The 19,870-nt window shown below is 40.5% G+C and overlaps 1 protein-coding gene across 1 annotated transcript in view; it reads right to left on the bottom strand.

Moving 5' to 3' along the window:
- LOC140532617 (collagen alpha-4(VI) chain-like) overlaps positions 1-6,837 on the bottom strand; it is a 109,904-nt gene extending 103,067 nt beyond the window's left edge. Inside the window, exons 1-2 of the mRNA XM_072651297.1 lie at positions 5,926-6,837; positions 1,394-1,996 (exon numbers count right to left, since the gene is read on the bottom strand). Of these exons, the coding sequence (XP_072507398.1) occupies positions 1,394-1,996; positions 5,926-6,001 (679 nt within the window). The 5' untranslated portion in view covers positions 6,002-6,837. The remainder of the gene's footprint in view (positions 1-1,393; positions 1,997-5,925) is intronic.
- Between the last annotated feature and the right edge of the window lie 13,033 nt (positions 6,838-19,870).

The following is a 19,870-nucleotide window of genomic DNA, read 5'->3' as shown; positions in this document are numbered from 1 at the left end:
ACATTCTTGGACCTACCATCTCAGTAGCTGCGTGACTCTGAACAACTGGCTGAACCTCTCTTTGTCTCATTTTCCATATCTGTAAAATGAGGGAATGGATTAGCTTCCCTCAGGGTCATAAATCTCAAGTATGCAAGGATGAGGACCAAACATACAGGAAAACCCTCTTTTAACAGTAACCCAGCAAACAATGATAAAGTGATCTGGCCCCAAATTACCTGTCCAGCCTTATCTCACATTATGACCCTTCACACTGTGTTCTAGCTTGACTGGACAGTGTTCTGTTCCTCGCTCCATGTCTTGCCTTCTCCTATCCTAGAGGCAACTGGGTGGCACAAGGGATAGAATGCTAGACCTGGAGTCAGGAAGACCTGAGTTCAAATTCAGCCTCAGACATTTACTAGCTGTGTGGCTCTGGGCAAGTGACTTAACCTCTGTCTGACTCAGTTTTCTCAACTGAAAAATGGAGCTAAGAATAGCACTTACCTGTCAGAGCTGTGAAGATTAAATGATATATCTGTAAAGCACTTAACACAGTGCTTGGCACAAAGTAGATACTTCAATGTTTATTCCCACCCTCCTCCTTGGGCAGTTCATGCTAGCCTCAGTGCCTGCCTAGAGTGACCTTCTGTTGATATCTCTCCAGTCCTTCAAGACCCAATTTAGAAACCACCTCCTCCAGGAAGCCTTCCTTATTTCCTTCCACGCACAGCCCCATTTACTGAGCTCTACCCCATCACACTTCTCACAGTTGTGAGAAGTGAGTACTTCTCACAGCACTCTCCTGTTGTCTCTCTGTGGTTTCAGTCCTGTCCGACTCTCTGTGACCCCATTTGGGATTTTCTTGTCAAATGCACTGGAGTGGTTTGCCATTTCTTCTCCAGGTCATTTTATAGGTGAGGCAAACAGGGTGAAGTGACTTGCCCAGGGTCACACAGCTAGGAAGTGTCTGAGACCAGGTTTGAGCTCAAGAAGAGTCTTCCCCTTTCTAAGTTCAGCACTCTGTCAGCTGTGCAGCCTAGACCCCTCTGAAGCTATTTCACAGACTCTCTGATGAAAGAGTGTTGAACAGGGATCACAGAATCACAGCCTGTCAGAGTGAGAAGGGAGCTCAGAGTTCATCTTGTCCAGCCTAGTCCTGATGGAGAACCCCCTGGACAGCACCCCCAGCAAGTATCTTTGTATCCTCAGAGCCTTTAAGGAAGAGCTCGCTAACTGTCTACTGAATGCCTGTACAGTGATTTACAGCTCTTTCAAATAAGATGATGGCACAGATAAAGCCCTTTGAGAACCTCCAAATGCTATTGAAATGCCAGCTGTCTTGATCCTCATGACCTGAGATTCTCTGGGTGGGGAAGGGAGAGAAGAAAGAAGGGAACATCCAAAGGACTACCTGGAGAGACTTGGGATCCCTGCTGAGTCATCTCTACTACCGTGCTGCACAGTGCCAGCAACACGTGTTGGGAAAGGTCATCTAGGAAAGAGACATCAGCTGCCACAAAGGTAAACTTGTCATCGGGATCGCTTGCTATCTCCCTGAGCTCAGAAGAGACAGCACCTTGGAGGCCAATGGCATACAGCAGGACACCTGCCTTCCTGACCGCCTCAGCTGGCCCTCTGATGTCATCCTGAGTTGGCCCCTCGGTGATCAACACAGCAAGCTGGGGGACCCCTTGGTGTATCCGGCTCCCTGCCATTTCTGAGAAGTGGTTGTCTAGCATAAACCGCAAGGCCCTGCCAGTTTGGGCACCACCACGTCTGAAGGTCAATCTCTGGATATGCTTCAAGGCATCTTCCTTGCGTTGATAAGTATTGAGGGAAAACTCTGTGCTGGGCATGTTGCTGTACTGGATCAGGCCTACTCTGATTTTATCTTTGCCAAGGTTAAGGCCCTTGACTAATGTAGACAAGAAGTCTTGAACATTTCGGGATTTTTCTGAGCTTCTGCTGGAATCCACCAGGAACACAACATCTGCGACAGAAGCTTCCCTACAGACTAGAAAAGACAAGCTGTGAATTTAAAGGAAGCCATGCAAAACCGAAACATTTGGATCAATATAGAGATTGATTTGGCCAAAAAGAGAAAGGGACATGGGTCAACTCAATCTCTTTCCCACCTCTTCATCCCTCTCTGACCTTCCCTTCCTTGGCCATGTCTGACCAGGTCAGGCAAATCAGTTGATTTGGAGAAAGCAGGAAAAAAAATCTTTCCTTCCCTCTGTTTTCCCGTACTGTCCTCCTACCCACTCCATGTCAACTACAGACAGAACACCAAGATGGGTGAAAAAGTGTTGCTGACAAGAAATAGAGAAACTATCCTGGGATGGTTTTAGTCCAAAATCAAAATGCTACCATCTCATATTAGAGGATCATAGACCAGAGTTAGCAGGGCCCTCAGAGGTCATCATGAGCAACTCCTTATGTTTCCAGGTAGGGAAACTGAGGCCCACGAAGGTTACACGACATGTCCAGTGTTACACAGGTTGAAATTTGAGCCCATGTCTTCTTATTACACTGCCTTCTCTTTCTACTGTATTAGGCTACCTCCTCAAGATCTCACCCAGTCCTTCATACCATTAGCACTTTTTGTGTAGAGACTAGGAGCTATAAAATCACAAGTAGGATCATTGTCTTCTAGGGAAAAACTGCCTGAGATAGACAACACTAGTAGGAAAAAAATGAAAAGATGCAATGAAGTCCAGTGCTTGCCTACTTCCAGGATTCTCACCTGTACGGCTGTAGGTACTCTCTCCACTAACATTAGATCATCACAGATGGTCTTCAGAAGTTAGTGTTTCCTAATGTTTAGTCTCTCTGTGGCCAGTCTGGATGGGCTTCTCTGAGTTAAGCTAGGTGAGTCATCAGACAACAGATTTACATTCCCTTATTTCTCTATACTTGAAATCTTTCCACCCTCAAAAGACTGTTGGACAGGTAGAAAACAAGAAAGAACTCAGCCAGGTGTATTTCTCTATTGGAGCCAAATGACGAAAATACTAAAGAAAAACACTAATATAAGTCAATTCAGTCCAATTGAACATTGATTAATGAATTGAATCAGAATTAATTAAAGTTAAAATCATTATCCTAATAACTGCCCTCCTTATATAGCACTGTGGGACAGCTAGTGACGCAGTGGATAGAGTGCCAGACCTAGAGACAAGGGGACTCTGCTTTCTGAGTTTAAATCTGACCTCACACACTAACTAGCTTGTGACTCTGTTTGCTTTGCTTTCTTCATCTGTGAAATGAGCCAGAGAAAAAAATGACAAACCACTCCGGTATCTTTGTCAAGAAAACCCCAAATGGGGTCAGGGAGAGCCAGACATGACTGAAACAAAAGTAAAATTTTAAAGTAGATCACTTTTCAAATTATATCTTATTTGAATCTCATAACAACCTTCCAGGGAATCATGTAAGAATCACATGTGTGGTTCTCCCCATTTTACAGATGAGGAGCCTGAGAGACATTAAATATCTTGCACATAGCCACACAACTTGGAAGTGTCCAAGGTGAGATTCAAACTCAGACTTCTCCTAACTCTATAGGTGTGTGCCTATACCTCACTGCCTCTCATTCATCAAAATCTCATCTTTTGAGACTTATTTCCCAGTTACAAATTCTACATGAATTCTTCATGAATTCCACATGCTGGTATTGATGCCTAAAATCCCACTCCATGCCTGTGACTGGGCTGTCTACCACGGCCTTGAATGTTCTTGGTCTTTACATCTATTCTGTAGAAATACCTGATGCCTTACACTTACATAGGTGAAAAGCCACCTCCTACTATAAGCCTTTTCATATCCCCTCAGTTGTTACTGCTTGCCCACCCCAGTCCTAAAAGGATTTTGCAATCTTTTAACATATTTACCAAATCACATAAATATTGTTCCTCTCTGTAAAAAGTAAGATACTTGAAGTCGTGGATTATTTCAATTTTGTCTTTGTCTCCATGAAGCCTTAGGACAGTGCCTAGAACATAGTCAGTTTTTAATAAATAGTGGTTGAAATGAATTGAATGAGAGATCAAAGGAATTTGAGAGATGGTAGGATTCCAGATCATCTCTACCAACTCCTTTCACCTTAAAGATGAAGGATCACAGATATAATAAATCCGTTCAATCCAATCCAATAAACATTAATTAAGTGCCTACTATGTGCTAGACACTGTGCTAAGTGCTAGGAGTACAATGAGTAAAAACAAAGTTCTAGAGCTGGTCTATATATATAGCTCAAAGGATAACTAGCTCAAGCCCCTTATATCACAGAGGAGAAAACTGAGGCCCCTCTCAGTGTGTTTATATCCCACCTCTGATACCTCAGGAAAGGGAAGTGACTCAATTTGAATCTGTTTTCTCTGATTACAAAACCAGGGTACTTTCCACAGAAGAGATGAGGAAAGTCACTTGCACCAAATCAGGCACTGAGTCACCCAGCCAGGACCAAATGTGTTGAGGTTTTTCAGTCTCCATACCAGATTCCCTCTAATCTCTCACACTTACAGATGCACAGAGCATCCTAAGAGTACCCTAAAGATGAAGGGCCCTGGGGAAAAGAGAATATAGAGAAGGATATAAAATAGAGAAGGGGGAAAGTTAGCATTAGTTAACAAGGCAGTCAGTCATTCAAGGAACCTTTCGTCAACAAGATCCCACAGATTCTAGGAGCAGTTCACAAAGCCTTTATAAGGAAACAGGACATGGAAAATGGAGTGGAGCTAGTGATTACCACTGGAATCCAATTCTACTTTCTTTCTGCCTGGAGGAAAGAACACCCCTCTGCTCCCTGGAGAGAATTACAAGCATAGTGCCCTTCTAGAATTCTCATTACAATAAAGAGAAATAAAATACAGACTACTAAGCCCCTGCTTCTCATTCTCAGTTATAAGGAAAAACTCCTTAGCTATACACAGAAAACCTGTTTGGCAAATATTAATTGGTTCAATCTTGCACAAGGATTTAGGAGACATCAAGAGATGTATTTTGCTTCAGATATCATTTCTTTCTCTGCTCTCCGCAAAAGCTACTCTCTTCTTTATTTTCTTTGTCATATTTTTGAATTATCATAAGCCTATAACTACCAAAGTTTCAGTTCATTGTCATGTTGGAGATGAAGACAAAATTCAGATGGCTTTAAGTTAGCTTAGACAGAGCTTATTTTTTCCCACAAAGACTAGTTACTGTATTCAAATACATAAACCTCCATGAGATATCCATGGAAAACTACAAAGGAGCAGACAATCTTTTCTTAATTAGTCTTTCATTTTACAAAAGCCCCAACAACCTATTAAAATGAAAATGAAAAAGCTGGAAAAGTATCACCAGCTATAGATAAAGCCATCAAATCTCAGAATCTACATCAATGGTAGAAGGGACTCCTACTCTCCTGGTAGCTGTGCCAAACAAATGAAGAAATAAACAAAATGAAACAAAATGCATATTAACATGTCTACAAAATATATTTTCTGTGCTGATTAAAGTCTTCAGACTCATTTATTAAGTTCTGCCTTAATAGTTGTCAGTTACATTTTTTTTTAAATGAAATCACACGTCCGCAGTTCAGCTAGGGGATACCTATAGACACAGAAGGAACACAGCGCAATAGAGGGAATGTTGGCTTTGAAATCTGAAAGTCTTAGTTTGGGACCCAGCCCTTCTGATTAGCTCTATGTTCTTGGTCTTGTTCTATCTCTCTCTCTCTCTGAGCCTTGGCTTTCCCATTTGTAAAATAAGAGATTGAACTCAGATGGCTTCTAAGATCCTCTCCTTATGACCCTATCTTTCAAATGACTTTTTTCATATTTTATTAATTGTAGATTCTTCTGCCACCTTTTTAGCTTTTCATTGAGACTATGCTGCTACCACCACATGGTTACCAATATAATTATTATCATGCAAATAGAGTCAGAAAATATATATTACCATTTATCTGTGGCTTGACTGAAAAGAAGGTAGCTGCCAAGAGAATGACCAAAAACAGGGGTTGTGATGCATCCATGCCAGTACCGGGCCTAGAAAAAGAAAGAAACTAGGATTAAGACGTCTTCTAAAAGAAGAGGAAAACCTTTATAGCAAAAGAGAAAAAATCAAGCATCATTGCTCTGAGAGTTCTGAGAGCAAGTGGCCTGCAAGTCCAATGTGGAAAGGATTTTTAAATGTCCCAAGCAGGGCCTTCATAACTCAAACCCCTCAAAACACACACACACACACACACACACACACACACACACACACACACGCACGCACGAGGAGAATGATGAGCTAAGGGGCAGAATTCCTATGTCACAGTCTGAAATGAGTGGGCAGAAAATAAATATTTCAAGAGGGTTGCGCTTGTATAAAATCAAAATTTAACAATTAGATAAACATTTGTATCCACTTGTAAATACATTTAACATTCAGGAGGACGTCTGTCCTTGACTCAGCCTGAAAGTATTTTCTGTGATATCTCTCTGAAGCATCTAAATGTTAAATGTGCTTCCTGTGATCTTTTAATTACATCCCCATTCCCACACTACACTAGCCCAAAAGACAGAATGTATGGAAAAGAGACTGCCCTTTAACAGACTCTCCCTCTGTCCTTTCCTATGTGCTCATAGGGCCCACACCAGCACCTAGTTCAGGCTCCATCACTACGCTTGCCTAGACTGCTGCAAAAGCTTCCTGACGGTCTCCTAGCTTCCAATCTCTGGTCTCCAATCTGTCCTCCACACGGTTGCCAAAATAATCTTTCTACTACTCTGCTCTCATCTTGTCATTTCCCTGGGCAAAAATTAGTAATGGCTCCCGTGGCCTACAGAATAAAACATAAACAAGGCTCCCCACAATTTGCCTCTGACCTACCTGCTCTGACAGGACTTAGTTCATTCTCTTGCTTTTCATACTAGTTCCTCAAACTTAATCTTTATTTCCCATTCTTTATTTATCATTCCCTTTGCCAGAAATACACTCACTTCTCAACTTTACTTTTCTGAATTCTTATCTTCCATCAAGATCCACCTCTTATTAAAAGCCTTGACTGATTTCCTCAGTTGTTAGTAGCGTGAGCTCCCTGCTTAAACCACCTTGTATTTACTTCCCTGTGGACATGTTCTACCTGCCCCGTAAAATGTAATCTCCATGACAGCAGCACCTGTTCACTTTGTATCTTTGCATAGTAGACACTTAATGAACAGTTGCTGAATTTTTACAACCAAACACAAAGTCAAAATGAGATAATATTGGAGCCTGCTTGGTCCTGTGCTCAGAATACAGTAGGTGTTATATAAATGCGTGTTCACCATTTTTCTTTAGAGAGGTTACACATGAAGCTTTTCCTGAACCCCTCCCTAGAGTAGACCAAGTCTGACTCCAGCTGGTTCAGGCTCAAGTTTGGGATGAAAAGAAGCATCCCTAGACCATCTGGGCATTAACAAAAAGGAAGTTTAGTTATCTGCAGCATAGAAAGGAATATTCAGCAAGGATGCATACAGCATTGTATCCTTGACTGTAATTTCCCTAACTCTGGGTGAGCCACATTACTTTGCTGGTCAGGAGCCTAAAGGAACTGCTACTGAGCTCTTCTGTATTTTGGCCCAAGCCAATAATTCTTGAGGATAATTTCAGATCCTTTTAAGAAAAACAACAACTAGCCTACCTGGCAGGTGTTGCTCTTACTATGTCCCTTCACCCACCTTGTGGGCATTTTGCGTGCACTTATTTGTATACAAGTAGCCTCCCTGATAAAATGTAATCTTTAGGGCAAGGACTAAATGTTCATTTTTCACTTTGTACTCATAGTGTTTAGCACAATATCTGACACAGATATCACTTAAAAAATGTTAATTGATTATTTGATTAATTGGCTTATTTATTGAATACGGATAGGAAATATTTCTTTCTCTTTTGTTTTCCTAACTGGTCTCTCTCACAAACATCTTCAACACTATATTGATTCTCTCCACATTCAGGGTCATCCCTACTCAGATCCTACCAAACCTTCTCTCTGATCATATTATACTTCCTGGCTCCAGTCTCTGCTTCCCACCTGGCACTCAGTGCCCACCCCGAGCTCCTGAGTATTTACAATTTCCCATACGTAGCGCAGATCCAGACCCAACATGTTGCTTTCTGTTCATCTTCATTTCAAGTCATTGCCTGTGTATTCTTCCCAACCTCATGCCTCTTCCACTGCCAGCTCTGGAAACAATAATCAAATCACCTCGTCCTGGAAAGAACAAGTCAATCAGTTACCCTGTGGCTCCATTCACCATCTCAAAGATTTTCTAGCCAAAACACTTCCCCTGCCCTCATTCCCCTGACACATGCTATCTTATGCAAGCTTTTGGAGGGCAAGGACAATCTAGCTTTTTGTATTTATAACCCCAGTACTTAACACAGTGCCCAAGGTATAGAGCAAGGTATAGAGTAAGCACTTCATAAATGCTTTTCATTCATTCATTCTGGAGGAACCCTCCAAGAAGTATTTCCCAGCCAGAAATTTTGCCAGCTTTCCCAAGAATCTACTTCCCTTGACAGGGAAAACCCATGAAAGATCTGTCTGTGGAAGGAATGTTAAGTTCATGCTCCAAATTATTCTATCAAAGATATCTTCCTAAAGAGAAGATAACTTTAGAAAATCCCAGCAATCATTATTTTAATTGTAGCAGGAAATAATACATTAATATTAAAAATTCTTGGGTGAGCTAGGTCAGGTAGAAAATAAGCTAGAAGAGGATCTATTCTTCCATTATCTTCACTATTAGTATTACCATTATTGTCATTATTATTCATGGAAATGAGAAATTAGAAGAGTCCAAGCCAATAATTACTATTTTCAGTAATTAATCACAGGAACCATTAAGGGTAACTACTGCAAAGACCAACAGCTTTTTATAATCACATGGCAACTGGATATGTGTTTAATGGCCATGAGGCAAAGGATCTCTGTGAATGGGAACAGATTTAGTGAAGACTTCTCAGGGCTATGAGGCTCCTCCCTAGAGTAGAAGAGACCTTAGGCCTGGGTTTTGATTCCTCCAGGGTCAGGTGATTTCCATATAAGGCTATACAGAGCATTAGGATCAATGATTAGCTATGGTTCACTAACTCCTCAATACCTAATTTGCATATGCACACACAGTCTGCAGCCCTCACTCTAGTCCACCTGATTTGCATAAATTCTCAATGCCCAATTTGCATGAGTCGTCAATGCTTCATTTGCATAAGTTCTCAATGCCTAATTTGTATACGATGACGATATTTTCACAGGCTTTGTAATGGTTGGGAGCAGGAAATTTGAACCAGGCTTCAAAAGGGATTGGTTAGATTTCGCACCTGGAATATAAGACCATGCTTCTCAGCCAATGAGAATAATGGTCAGCGGTGGGAGGGTGATTTCGGTGTCAGGGTCTAAATAAATTGCCATTCTGCTTCTGTAAGGTGCCTCCAGACTCCAGCTTTACTGGGGAAGGACCACCTGCTTCTCCTGAGAACTGAATAAAGGAGATTTTCTGTTTTTACTTTGAAATGCCTCTGAGCAGTCAATTTGAGTAAGGGGCGTGGGGAGGGTCATGCTATCCCACACACCTGTGCATTCAGCACTGAATAGCAGTGATAAACTACACCAAATATACTCTACACTGGTGACTACATACCTGGCGTTATTGTCTTGGTTTTCACTGCTGAAGCAGTTTTATACCTCACTGTTTATCAGTGAGGATGAAGACAAGAGCCACAGATTCTATTAGCAGTAGGAGATCCCTCCCATGGGACAGATTTTAGGTAAAACAGGCTCACAAGGGGAATAAGGGTCCCTAATTTTTAACTGGAATTTCTCCAGAAGGCTTAAGAACCAAGGAATTTTTTTTATAAAACATGTCTCAACCAGTAGGCATACTGAAGCAGTAAATAATCTATGGACTGGGTTAGGGGTGACCTCCAAAGTCATCTAGTCCAAAAAGAGAGAGTCAGAGCACAGTGGAATTTATCACTTCATCTCTCTGGGCCTCAGTTTTCTCATCTGGAAAATATGACTGTTGCACTAAATGTTCTCTAAGTTTCCTTTCAACTCTTAATCTATGATCCTATATACTCTGACCCCAAACAGAATCTTTCCCACAACCTCAACAAATAGTCACTTAGCCTCTGCTTAATCAACTCTAGTGAAAAAACCACCCACAAGCACCAACTTTTCTGTTTTCAGAGAGTTTTAAATTTTAGGAAACTTTTTTCCCTAACATTAAGCCAACATCTTTGATATCGTAACTTCCACCCATAGTCTTACCTTGAAGTATGGTGCCAGCAACTAACTTTTCACTACTAAAACGTACCCAGACAGAGTATTATTAAAGCCAGGTAGAAATGGAGAGGCCTCCTTGGACATCCAAAATGGAACTCTACACACCAACCCCTTAATCAATTGCCTAGTCTGGTAGTAATTTTTTAAATGGTGGGTAAGGTTTGAGAATCGACCTTCCACTGGGTGTGAAACATTTACAAAATATGAGTTCTTAGAAGTTGCTGGACCTTTCAGAAATGTTTTGCTGATGTGCCTTAAAGGAAAGGTAATGGGCTGGGGAGAAGAAATAAAAAATTTCCTCCTCTTAAACTATAAATGGCCTTGACCTTAGTTGATTAAAGTTAAATTTCAAATCCCCATATAAATTAGAGAGACATTTGGGGATGGAGGAAAAGCATACAGGACCGGTAGGAGAATTTGGAATCTCATTCCAGTTCTGTCATTAACAAGCTCTTTTAACTTTGAGAACTTAATTTACTGTTCCCAGGCTTGGTTTGCCTATCTATAAAATAACGGGGTTGAATACAATGGTCTCTAAGATGATTTCTAGGACGTACAAATTGCTCCACTCTAATACAACTTTCTGTCTTCCCACTCAAAACTGTAAGTAGAATGGGGCAGCTGGGGTATTGACTCAGGACACCACTATTTAACATATGCATTCCTTCAGCAGCCAAGTTGATACAAAGATGTGATTTGTGGTCTTTACCCCAGGGACATGTCTTACTCCTTGTCCTAGATGCCAAAATCACTAGCTTGGCTCTTTTTCCACCTCTGACCCCCACATTTATACCAAATCTGAGCCAACTTCATCTAGATCTACTGTCCCTTGGCTTCTCCCTGTCCCCCCACCAACTTCTTCCCAGTTACTACTGATTCTAGAGCTAGCCTTAACTCTAACATGTGCTGTTTAAATGATCACCTCATCACCCTCCTAGGAACCCTTATTCGCCCAGCCTGCTGCTGTTTCCCACCTAATAATCCTCAACCCAGGATAACTCCACCCAGGGTCTACCCTCCTATCCTTGGGCTACTCAGCAGCTCTGGAGAAAGGCTCCAAATCAAGAACACCCTCAGCTGAGTCGCATAATCCTTCTGTCGTTATCCTTTAATAGTGTCTGACTCTCTGTGACCCCACTGGAGGTTTCCTTCTTCAGCTCAATTCACAGGTGAGGAAATAAGGCAAAGAGGGTTAAGTGACCTACCCAAGGTCACACAGCTAGTAAGTAATCTACTTTGCTCTTACTGACTCTCTATTTCATTTTCCACAGGTACCAATTCAAACATTTCTCTCTAATCTCAAGTCACACACTTTTCTCCCATACTGAAAGCAGAGGATCAAAACACATAATTCAACAAAAAAGTAGAGCACTTTGAGATCTGCGAAGTTCTTTACAAAGATGATCTCATTTTATCGTTGCAACAACCCTGGGAGCCAGGCACTATTATTATCTTCCCCATTTTACAAATGAATACAATGAGCCCAACAAAGATTAAGTGACTTGCCCAGAATCACAAAACCAGTTAAGTTTTGGAAACTGGATTTGATTTCAGCTTTTCCTCACTCCAGGTCCAGTGCTCTAGCCACTGAACCACCTAGATACCTTCATTAAGGTTAACCCAGAGAAGCCCCCAAAACTCCCTTTTTCCTCTTCACAGAACTTTCCAGCATCTTATATTCTATCCTCCTCGCTTCAGAGGATAAGGCAGCCCCGTTCCATACTAATACTAATCACAGAACTTGTGTCCTTGAGCCCCACCTCCTCTAAGAGCCTGTTTGGGTAACCATCCCCTTGAGTGCAAACATTTTTAATAGCTTTCTGTCCTCTAGCTCTGTCTCAGCTACCCACAAATTTTTTCAGGGTTTCCAAAAGCCTTATTTTTTTAAAGCAATGATTTCCCTTCACCCCTCTATCACATCAAGAAGTCTGAAAGATTGGTCTCTGCCCAATGTTTTTACTTCCTTACTAACCCCTGTCTCCTGAGTTCCTTGCAGACTCCATACCACTAGACTCTGAAGCTGGTATCTTAAAGGTTTCTAATGATATCCCTGGGGGCATGGGACCCTTTGTCCTTTCTTTAGTTACAATCAGCCATGATTCCCCTTGAACTGAGACTGCTGACCACCTAATTCAACTCACTCTGAATAGTCTCTCCTGCTTTGGGTTCCAAGCCACTACCTTCTAGGGGTCCTCCCCCTACCTCTTAACTGTTCCTTCTCTGGATAATCTTTCTCTTATTTTCCCATTAAGGTCAATGTAGTCCCAAGGTTTTGTCCTCAGCTTTTTTCCCCTTCCTCTCTAAAATGTTTCCCCCTCTTTGGCCACCTCATTCCCTATGCTTGGAATGCCCTTCCTACCCCATTATCCTGCGAAGTCCCTATCCGTAATTTCAAGGTGAGTTCCACTGCCATTTCCTTCTTGAAGATATCCTTGATCTTCCCTCTTCCCACATCTAGTCATTTTGTTTATATTACATAAAACTCCATATTCCAGTTTTGACAGTGCTGGTGTGGTGAAAAATAGGTGACAGCTAGGTGACTTAGTGGAGACAGCACTAGGCCTAGAATCTTCCTGAGTTCAGATCTTGCCTCAAACACTTACTAGGTAGATGGACAAGTCTCTTGACCCTCTTTGCCTCAGTTTCCTCATCTATAAAATCAACTGAAGAAGGAAATGGCAAATCACTCAATGTCTTTGCCAAGAAAACCTCATGGACAGTATAGTCCCCAGGGTCATGAAGAGTCAGAAGCAAAGGAAAAACAAAACAACAGACTGGGAATCTGCAGCCCTGAATTAGATTCTTTCTCTGCCTCTAACTGGCTCCTCTCTGGGTCTCAGTTTCTTCATTTATAAAATGGTTGTAATAATATCTACCCTGACCACTCTGCTGGGCTATGGTGAGGATCAAGTGAAATGACCATTTAAAGCACATTGTAAATAATGAAACATTACATAAATGTCAGCTCTTGTTGTTTGTGTATGCCATATTCCCCTATTAACCTGTATGCTCCAGGAGAGCAGGGACCATATCTGATGCAAACTTTGCTAACACTTCAAACCTAGTAGAGTCAACAGTTCTATAAAAGAGGTTCACTGAATGGGATGGGATGGGATGGGATGGGATTTATCTTCTCTATTTTGTCAGTTCTGTATAAACAAGGAGTATAAGATTAATGTGGGCAAAGAAGAAGAAGGCTACCTCAGCACTTCCTGTGAACTGCTGAATTAACTATTCCTTCTCTGGATAATCTTTCTCTTACTTTCCCTTTAAGGTCTGAATTCATCCAAATCCCTACCAAAAGTTCTCAAGAAAACTAGACAATATACTAGTCCTTCTGATATGCCTCAGAGTATGACTATCCTCTCCTAGATAATACTCTTCACCATTAAACCATCATTGACCTAGTGTTTAAAAACCACTGCGTGGGAGTCTCAAGCAAGAGACATGCAGTTTCCTCGTACGTCACCCAAAGATATGAACTACTAGCCTCTTTCTGTTTCCTTTTTTCCATTTCCAAGGCCAGGATAATTAACAACCTAGTAATTGGTCAACCTGACAAAGCCATTCAGACCTAGAGTCTTGAGATCCAGGGCCCTCAGGTCCCCCTCTCCCCCACCTTCATACACATTTACACTCACTCAGTAGTAAATACCTTGACTACAAATCTGCCATTCCCAGCTTCCCAGTCATGGAAGAGTTAGGCCACCTAACTACTGAGGAGACTTGAAGGACCAGATTAAGGAGCACAGATGGTGTAGGAAGATAGTCTATTGTTATCATTTTCACTAAAGACCTGGTGGCCTTCAGGCTGTTTCACATCCATATTTACTTGATATAAAACCTGAAGTTCATAATGACAGTATCTCTAGCTCTGCCACCTACTTCCTGCAGGCCTCTGTTTCTTCATCTGTAAAATGACAGAGTTCCTTTAGATGACTTTTAAGATTTCTTCCAGCTCTATACATTATCTCAAGGTTCCCACTTTTTTTGGTCCCCATACCCTTTGGTTTTCAGCAAACCTTTCCATACTTACTTTTCAGTGTGAAAGGAAATCAGTTCTAGATTTACTATGTATGCGTATTTAAGAAATTAAAATAATACAGATTAATTTTTCATTTAAAATTATTTGCGACATAACTTTTTTCCATTAACAATACTACTTTTAAAATATTTTAATAGGATTATGGAGTCATTTACTAAATATTCCCTTAACCAGTTTCTTGTCCCCCCAAGAAGTATATGTACTCCAGGATGGGAATTCTTTCCTTATCTCGTTTGAGCCTCTAAATAAACCCATGATATAGCTGCTAATTTTATCCCCACTTTTTAGATAAAGGAAACAGGGAAAGAAATACTAAAGAAATTGCCCAGGATCACAGAACTAATAAGCATTTAAAGTGGGATTCAAATCAAGGACTTTCTGGCTCCATGTCTAATATGTTCTCTGGCCTCCAAAGAACAGAATTTTATTGGAAAATATTAACTTTGTATAAATATGGCCTAATGCAAATGAAGCCTTCAAAACATTAGGGTGAAAGTTCATTTGCAGATGGGAACAATTAATGTAATGTCATGGTAGAGCAGAGTACTTTCTGACAGTTCATGTGCTCTCATCCAGGCCAAGAAGTGAATTGTCCAGTTTTGTTCATACCCCAAATCCTGACCAAGGATATCATCCTTTTAAACACTGGTTTTGTGGCTCTCATACAAAGCAACTTTATGGTATAAACATCTGAGAATCAAGATTTAAGATAGTCATATAACACAAACAGCTAAGGAATAATAATTTGTTTTTCCCTACACATAACATTATAGACCACACCATGTGTTTAACAGAGACAGCTAAACTTCAGTTTGGTTTTTATATCTAAGTATAACCTTTCTTATGAGCTTTCTCTTGTGTGATCTGAAAATGTGTTGACTATACATAGATCACCGATTATATAAAAATATTAGAGAAATAGAGGTAAATATTTTTAGGAAAATTAACCAGCTTTGGACAAAATAAAATATATAAGAATATGGAGTGGTAGAGAAGCCAAGAACATAAGAACTTTTCAAACATCAGCCTTAAGCAGGAATTTTTAATCATTTTCTTAGAATGGGTCTCCCCATCTCACCCAGACTGGCAGTGCAGGCTATTCACAAGCCTGATCCAAATATTGATCCATATAGGATATTAACCTGCTCTATTTCCAACCAAGGCCATGTCACCACTCTTTAAGCAACTTGGTGAACAATGGAACCTAGGAGCTTACCATACTGAAGCCAGACTTACTGCAGACACTCACTGCAATCTTGAGAACTCCTGAGCTCAAGATATTCAACAGTACCTGGGACTAAAGGTGAGTGCCACCATGACCAGCTTTTAAACCTTTCGTATTATGGACCCCTTTGATCCTCTGGTGAAACCTATGGGCCCCTTCTCAAAATAATGCTTTTAAATGCATAAAATAAAATACTTAGAATTACAAAGGAAACTGATTATATTGGAATAAAGATGTGATTTTTCCCATCCAAATTCACAGACTGCTCCAAAATCTATTCACTGACCTCCACTAGAACTACAGACCTCAAGTTAAGAACCCCTGCCTTAGAACATAATGCTTTGCATACAGGAAAGGTTTGTTTGATGACAAAAATTGAAAATGCACACAAGGATGATGATATAGCAGCTGGATACCCTAATTAAGATCTTGGTTCTCAGTGAGCTTTTTCCTGTGTTTAACTAGTAGCTGATGTCACATAAGGGCATATATATAACCCATTCTAAGTCCATCCAGACTACATACTCTTTATGTGGTTAATTTATTACTCTCATGTTTCAAGGGTCTGGTCCAGCCAGTAAGAGAGAAAGTAGCAACTGGTTCATTTTTTAGAAGTGCCATACCTTTTGGAAGTAGGTCAACTTGGGCTGCCTCCTCAATAGACAGAAGTTCAGGATGTCCAGGCTGCCTAGGTGGCATGTCATTGCCTACTTATTACCCCAAACTGCAAAAAGTACAGGGCACTTACACCATGGGAATTAAACAAAGAAGTGCCTAATTGCACAGAGGTCAATTCAATCCTGGTTTCAACCAAAATATCATGTAGTTCTCCACAAGAGATCCCTCTGATAACTTTCTAAACCACATCCTAATAAATGGAAGAGACCCAAGACTGTACTCTTGTTGGCAGACACAAAGTTGATATTTTTATTTTATTTATTCTTTTAATAGCAAATCCAACCCAGAATCAAAGTATTAACTCTGATTATCAACATTTCTTATAGAATTTTAGGGATAAGAGTTGGACTTGCAATTCCATTGGTTCAGTGAACTTTCAGGTGAAGAAACTGTCAACCATACAAGCTGGCATTTTTCTTTTTTTATTATTGTCAATGTTTATTTATTAATTTTTAGTTTTCAACTCTCATTTCCACAAGATTTTGAGTTCTAAATTTTCTCCCTATCTCTTCCCTCCCCCACCCCATAACATCTTGCATTCTGATTGCCCCTTTCCCTCCATATACCCTCCTTTCTATCACACCCTTCCCTTCCCCTATCCCCTATCTTATAGGAAAAGATAAATTTCTATGCCCCATTACCTGTATTTCTTATTTCCCAGTTGCATGCAAAAACAATTCTCAATATTCATTCCTAAAACTTTGAGTTCCAACTTCTCTCCCTTCCTCCCTCACCACCCATCCTCACTGAGAAGGCAAGCAATTCAGCATAGGCTATATATGTGTAGTTTTGCAAAAGACTTCCATAAAAGTCATGTTGTATAAGACTAACTATATTTCCCTCCATCTTATCCTGCCCTCCATTTAGTCTATTCTCTCTTTTGACCTTGTCCCTCCCCAAAAATGTTTACCTTCTTATTACTCCCTTCTCCCCATTTGCCCTCCCTTCTATCATCCCCCTCACCTCACTTGTCCCCTTCTCCCCTACTTTCCTGTAGTGTAAGACAGATTTTCAAAACCAAATTGAGTGAGCAAGTTATTCACTGCCAAATGTGAAGAGAGTAAGTTTCACTTTTTCCCTCTCACCTCTCCTATTTTCCCCTCCATTGAGAAAGCTTTTTCTTGCCCCTTTTATGAGAGATAATTTGCCCCATTCCATTTCTCCCTTTCTCCTCCCAATATATTCCCCTCTCACTCCTTAATTTTTATTTTTTTTAGATATCCCTTTTTTCAATACCCCTTCTTAATCAACTCACCCTGTGCTCTGTGTGTGTGTGTATATATGTATATGTGTGTGTATGTGTGTGTGTGTGTGTGTGTGTGTATAATCCTTCCAACTACCCAAATACTGAGAAAAGTCTCAAGAGTTACAAATATTGTCTTTCCATGTAGGAATGTAAACAGTTCAACTTTAGAAAGTCCTTTATGATTTCTCTTTCCTGTTTACCTTTTCATACTTCTCTTTATTCTTGTATTTGAAAGTCAAATTTTCTTTTCAGGTCTGGTCTTTTCATCAAGAATGCTTGAAAGTCCTCTATATCATTGAGTGACCATTTTTTCCCTTGAAGTATTATACTCAGTTTTGCTGGGTAGGTGATTCTTGGTTTTAATCCTAGTTCCTTTGACTTCTGGAATATTATATTCCAAGTCCTTAGATACCTTAATGTAGAAGCTGCCAGATCCTGTGTTATCCTGATTGTATTTCCACAATACTCAAATTGTTTCTTTCTAGCTGCTTACAATATTTTCTCCTTGACCTGGGAACTCTGGAATTTGGATACAATATTCCTAGGAGTTTCTCTTTTTGGATCTCTTTCAGGAGATGATTGGTGGATTCTTTCAATATTTATTTTACCCTGTGGTTCTAGAATATCAGGGTAGTTTCCCTTGATAATTTCATGAAAGATGATGTCTATGCTCTTTTTTTTAATCATGGCTTTCAGGTAGTCCCATAATTTTTAAATTGTCTCTTCTGGACCTATTTTCCAGGTCAGTTGTTTTTCCAATAAGATATTTCACATTGTCTTCTATTTTTTCATTTTTTTTGGTTTTGTTCTTTAATTTCTTGACTTCTCATAAAGTCATTAGCTTCTCTCTGTTCCATTCTAATTTTTAAAGAACTATTTTTTTCAGTGAGCTTTTGAACCTTCTTTTCCATTTGGCTAATTCTGCTCTTTAAAGCATTGTTCTCCTCATTGGCTTTTTGGGCCTCTTTTGCTATTTGAGTTAGTCTATTTTTTAAGGTGTTAATTTCTTCAGCATTTTTTGGGGTCTCCTTTAGCAAGCTGTTGACTTGTTTTTCATGGTTTTCTTGCATCTCTCTCATTTCTCTTCCCAGTTTTTCCTCCACCTCTCTTACTTGATTTTCAAAATCCTTTTTGAGCTCTTTCATGGCCTGAGACCATTGCATGTTTATTTTGGAGGTTTTACATGCAGAAGCCTTGACTTTTAGGTCTTCCTCTGAAGACCTAAGTTGTTCCTCCTCATCTGAAAGGATGGAAGAAAATATCTGCTCACCAAGAAAGTAACCTCCTATTGTCTTATTCTTTTTCCCTTTTGAGGGCATTTTCCCAGCCAGTTACATGACTTTTGAGTTCTTTGTCAGAGTGGAGCTCAAGGCTAAGATTCAGATCAGTGGCTCAATTCTCCCAGGGACTTTAGGCAAAGGTCTCCCAGTGTTACCACTCTAGACCACGCTGTTCTCTCCTGGGTGAAGAAGCCCTCCCACTGACCTTTGAAGCTGTTTGTAAGTTGAGCAATCTGGGAACTGGTGCTGCCAGTGGCTCCCTGAAATCTGTTCAGGGTCCTGTCCCTGCCACATCAGTCTGCGTTCTAGGCTTCCTGGGATGTGCTGTGTGTGCTCCTCACTTCCTGGGCTGCACTCTGTGCACCTGGCATTTTCCTTTTAATCTGAAGTTTTGGTGTCTTAGCACTGGGAGGGAGGATGATGTGCCCTGGGCCACAGAGGCATTAGGTGTCAGAGGTGGGACTTGAGCTGGGCCTTCCTGGCTTTGAGATCTGCTCTCTATTCATGGTGTTGTGGTAGGTAAAAGATGAAACCACCTCAATTCTCTAGATTTCCTCAATGTCTCCAATGGAATCTTAACCAATACAAAATAGTTGCCATAAGAAGGAAGCCAAAGGAATCTAGAAACTTCCCCATTTGGCAAACAGTTAATCTTGACAAGTAGAGACACACAGCAGCCCAAGACAATTCTGATTTGGTGTATGTTTATTCACAAAACATTTAGAATGACAGAAAACTTCTCTTTGCAAAACATGAGGGGAAAGAGAGTTGAGGGGAAAATAAGCCTACATGGATCTGGTATGAAATCTAGTTAAAGCTAAAGAAAATTCTTATGAGACACCTAGGTGGCACAATGGATAGAGTGCTAGATTTGGAATCAGGAAAATTCATCTTCATGAGTTCAAATCTAGCCTCAAACACTCACTAGCTGTGTGACCCTGGACAACTCACCTAACCCCGTTTGCCTCAGTTTCTTCATCTGTAAAATGAATGGAGAAGGAAATTTCAAACCCCTCCAGTATCTTTGCCAAGAAAACCCCAAACGGGGTCACCAAAATTTGGACATGACTGAAATGACAGAAGAAGAACAAGAACAAGCAGATTATTCTCTCAA

The sequence above is a fragment of the Notamacropus eugenii genome, chromosome 3 (genome assembly GCF_028372415.1).
Source record: "Notamacropus eugenii isolate mMacEug1 chromosome 3, mMacEug1.pri_v2, whole genome shotgun sequence".
NCBI classification, from domain to species: domain Eukaryota; kingdom Metazoa; phylum Chordata; class Mammalia; order Diprotodontia; family Macropodidae; genus Notamacropus; species Notamacropus eugenii.
This window is presented reverse-complemented; position numbering and strand designations above follow the sequence as displayed.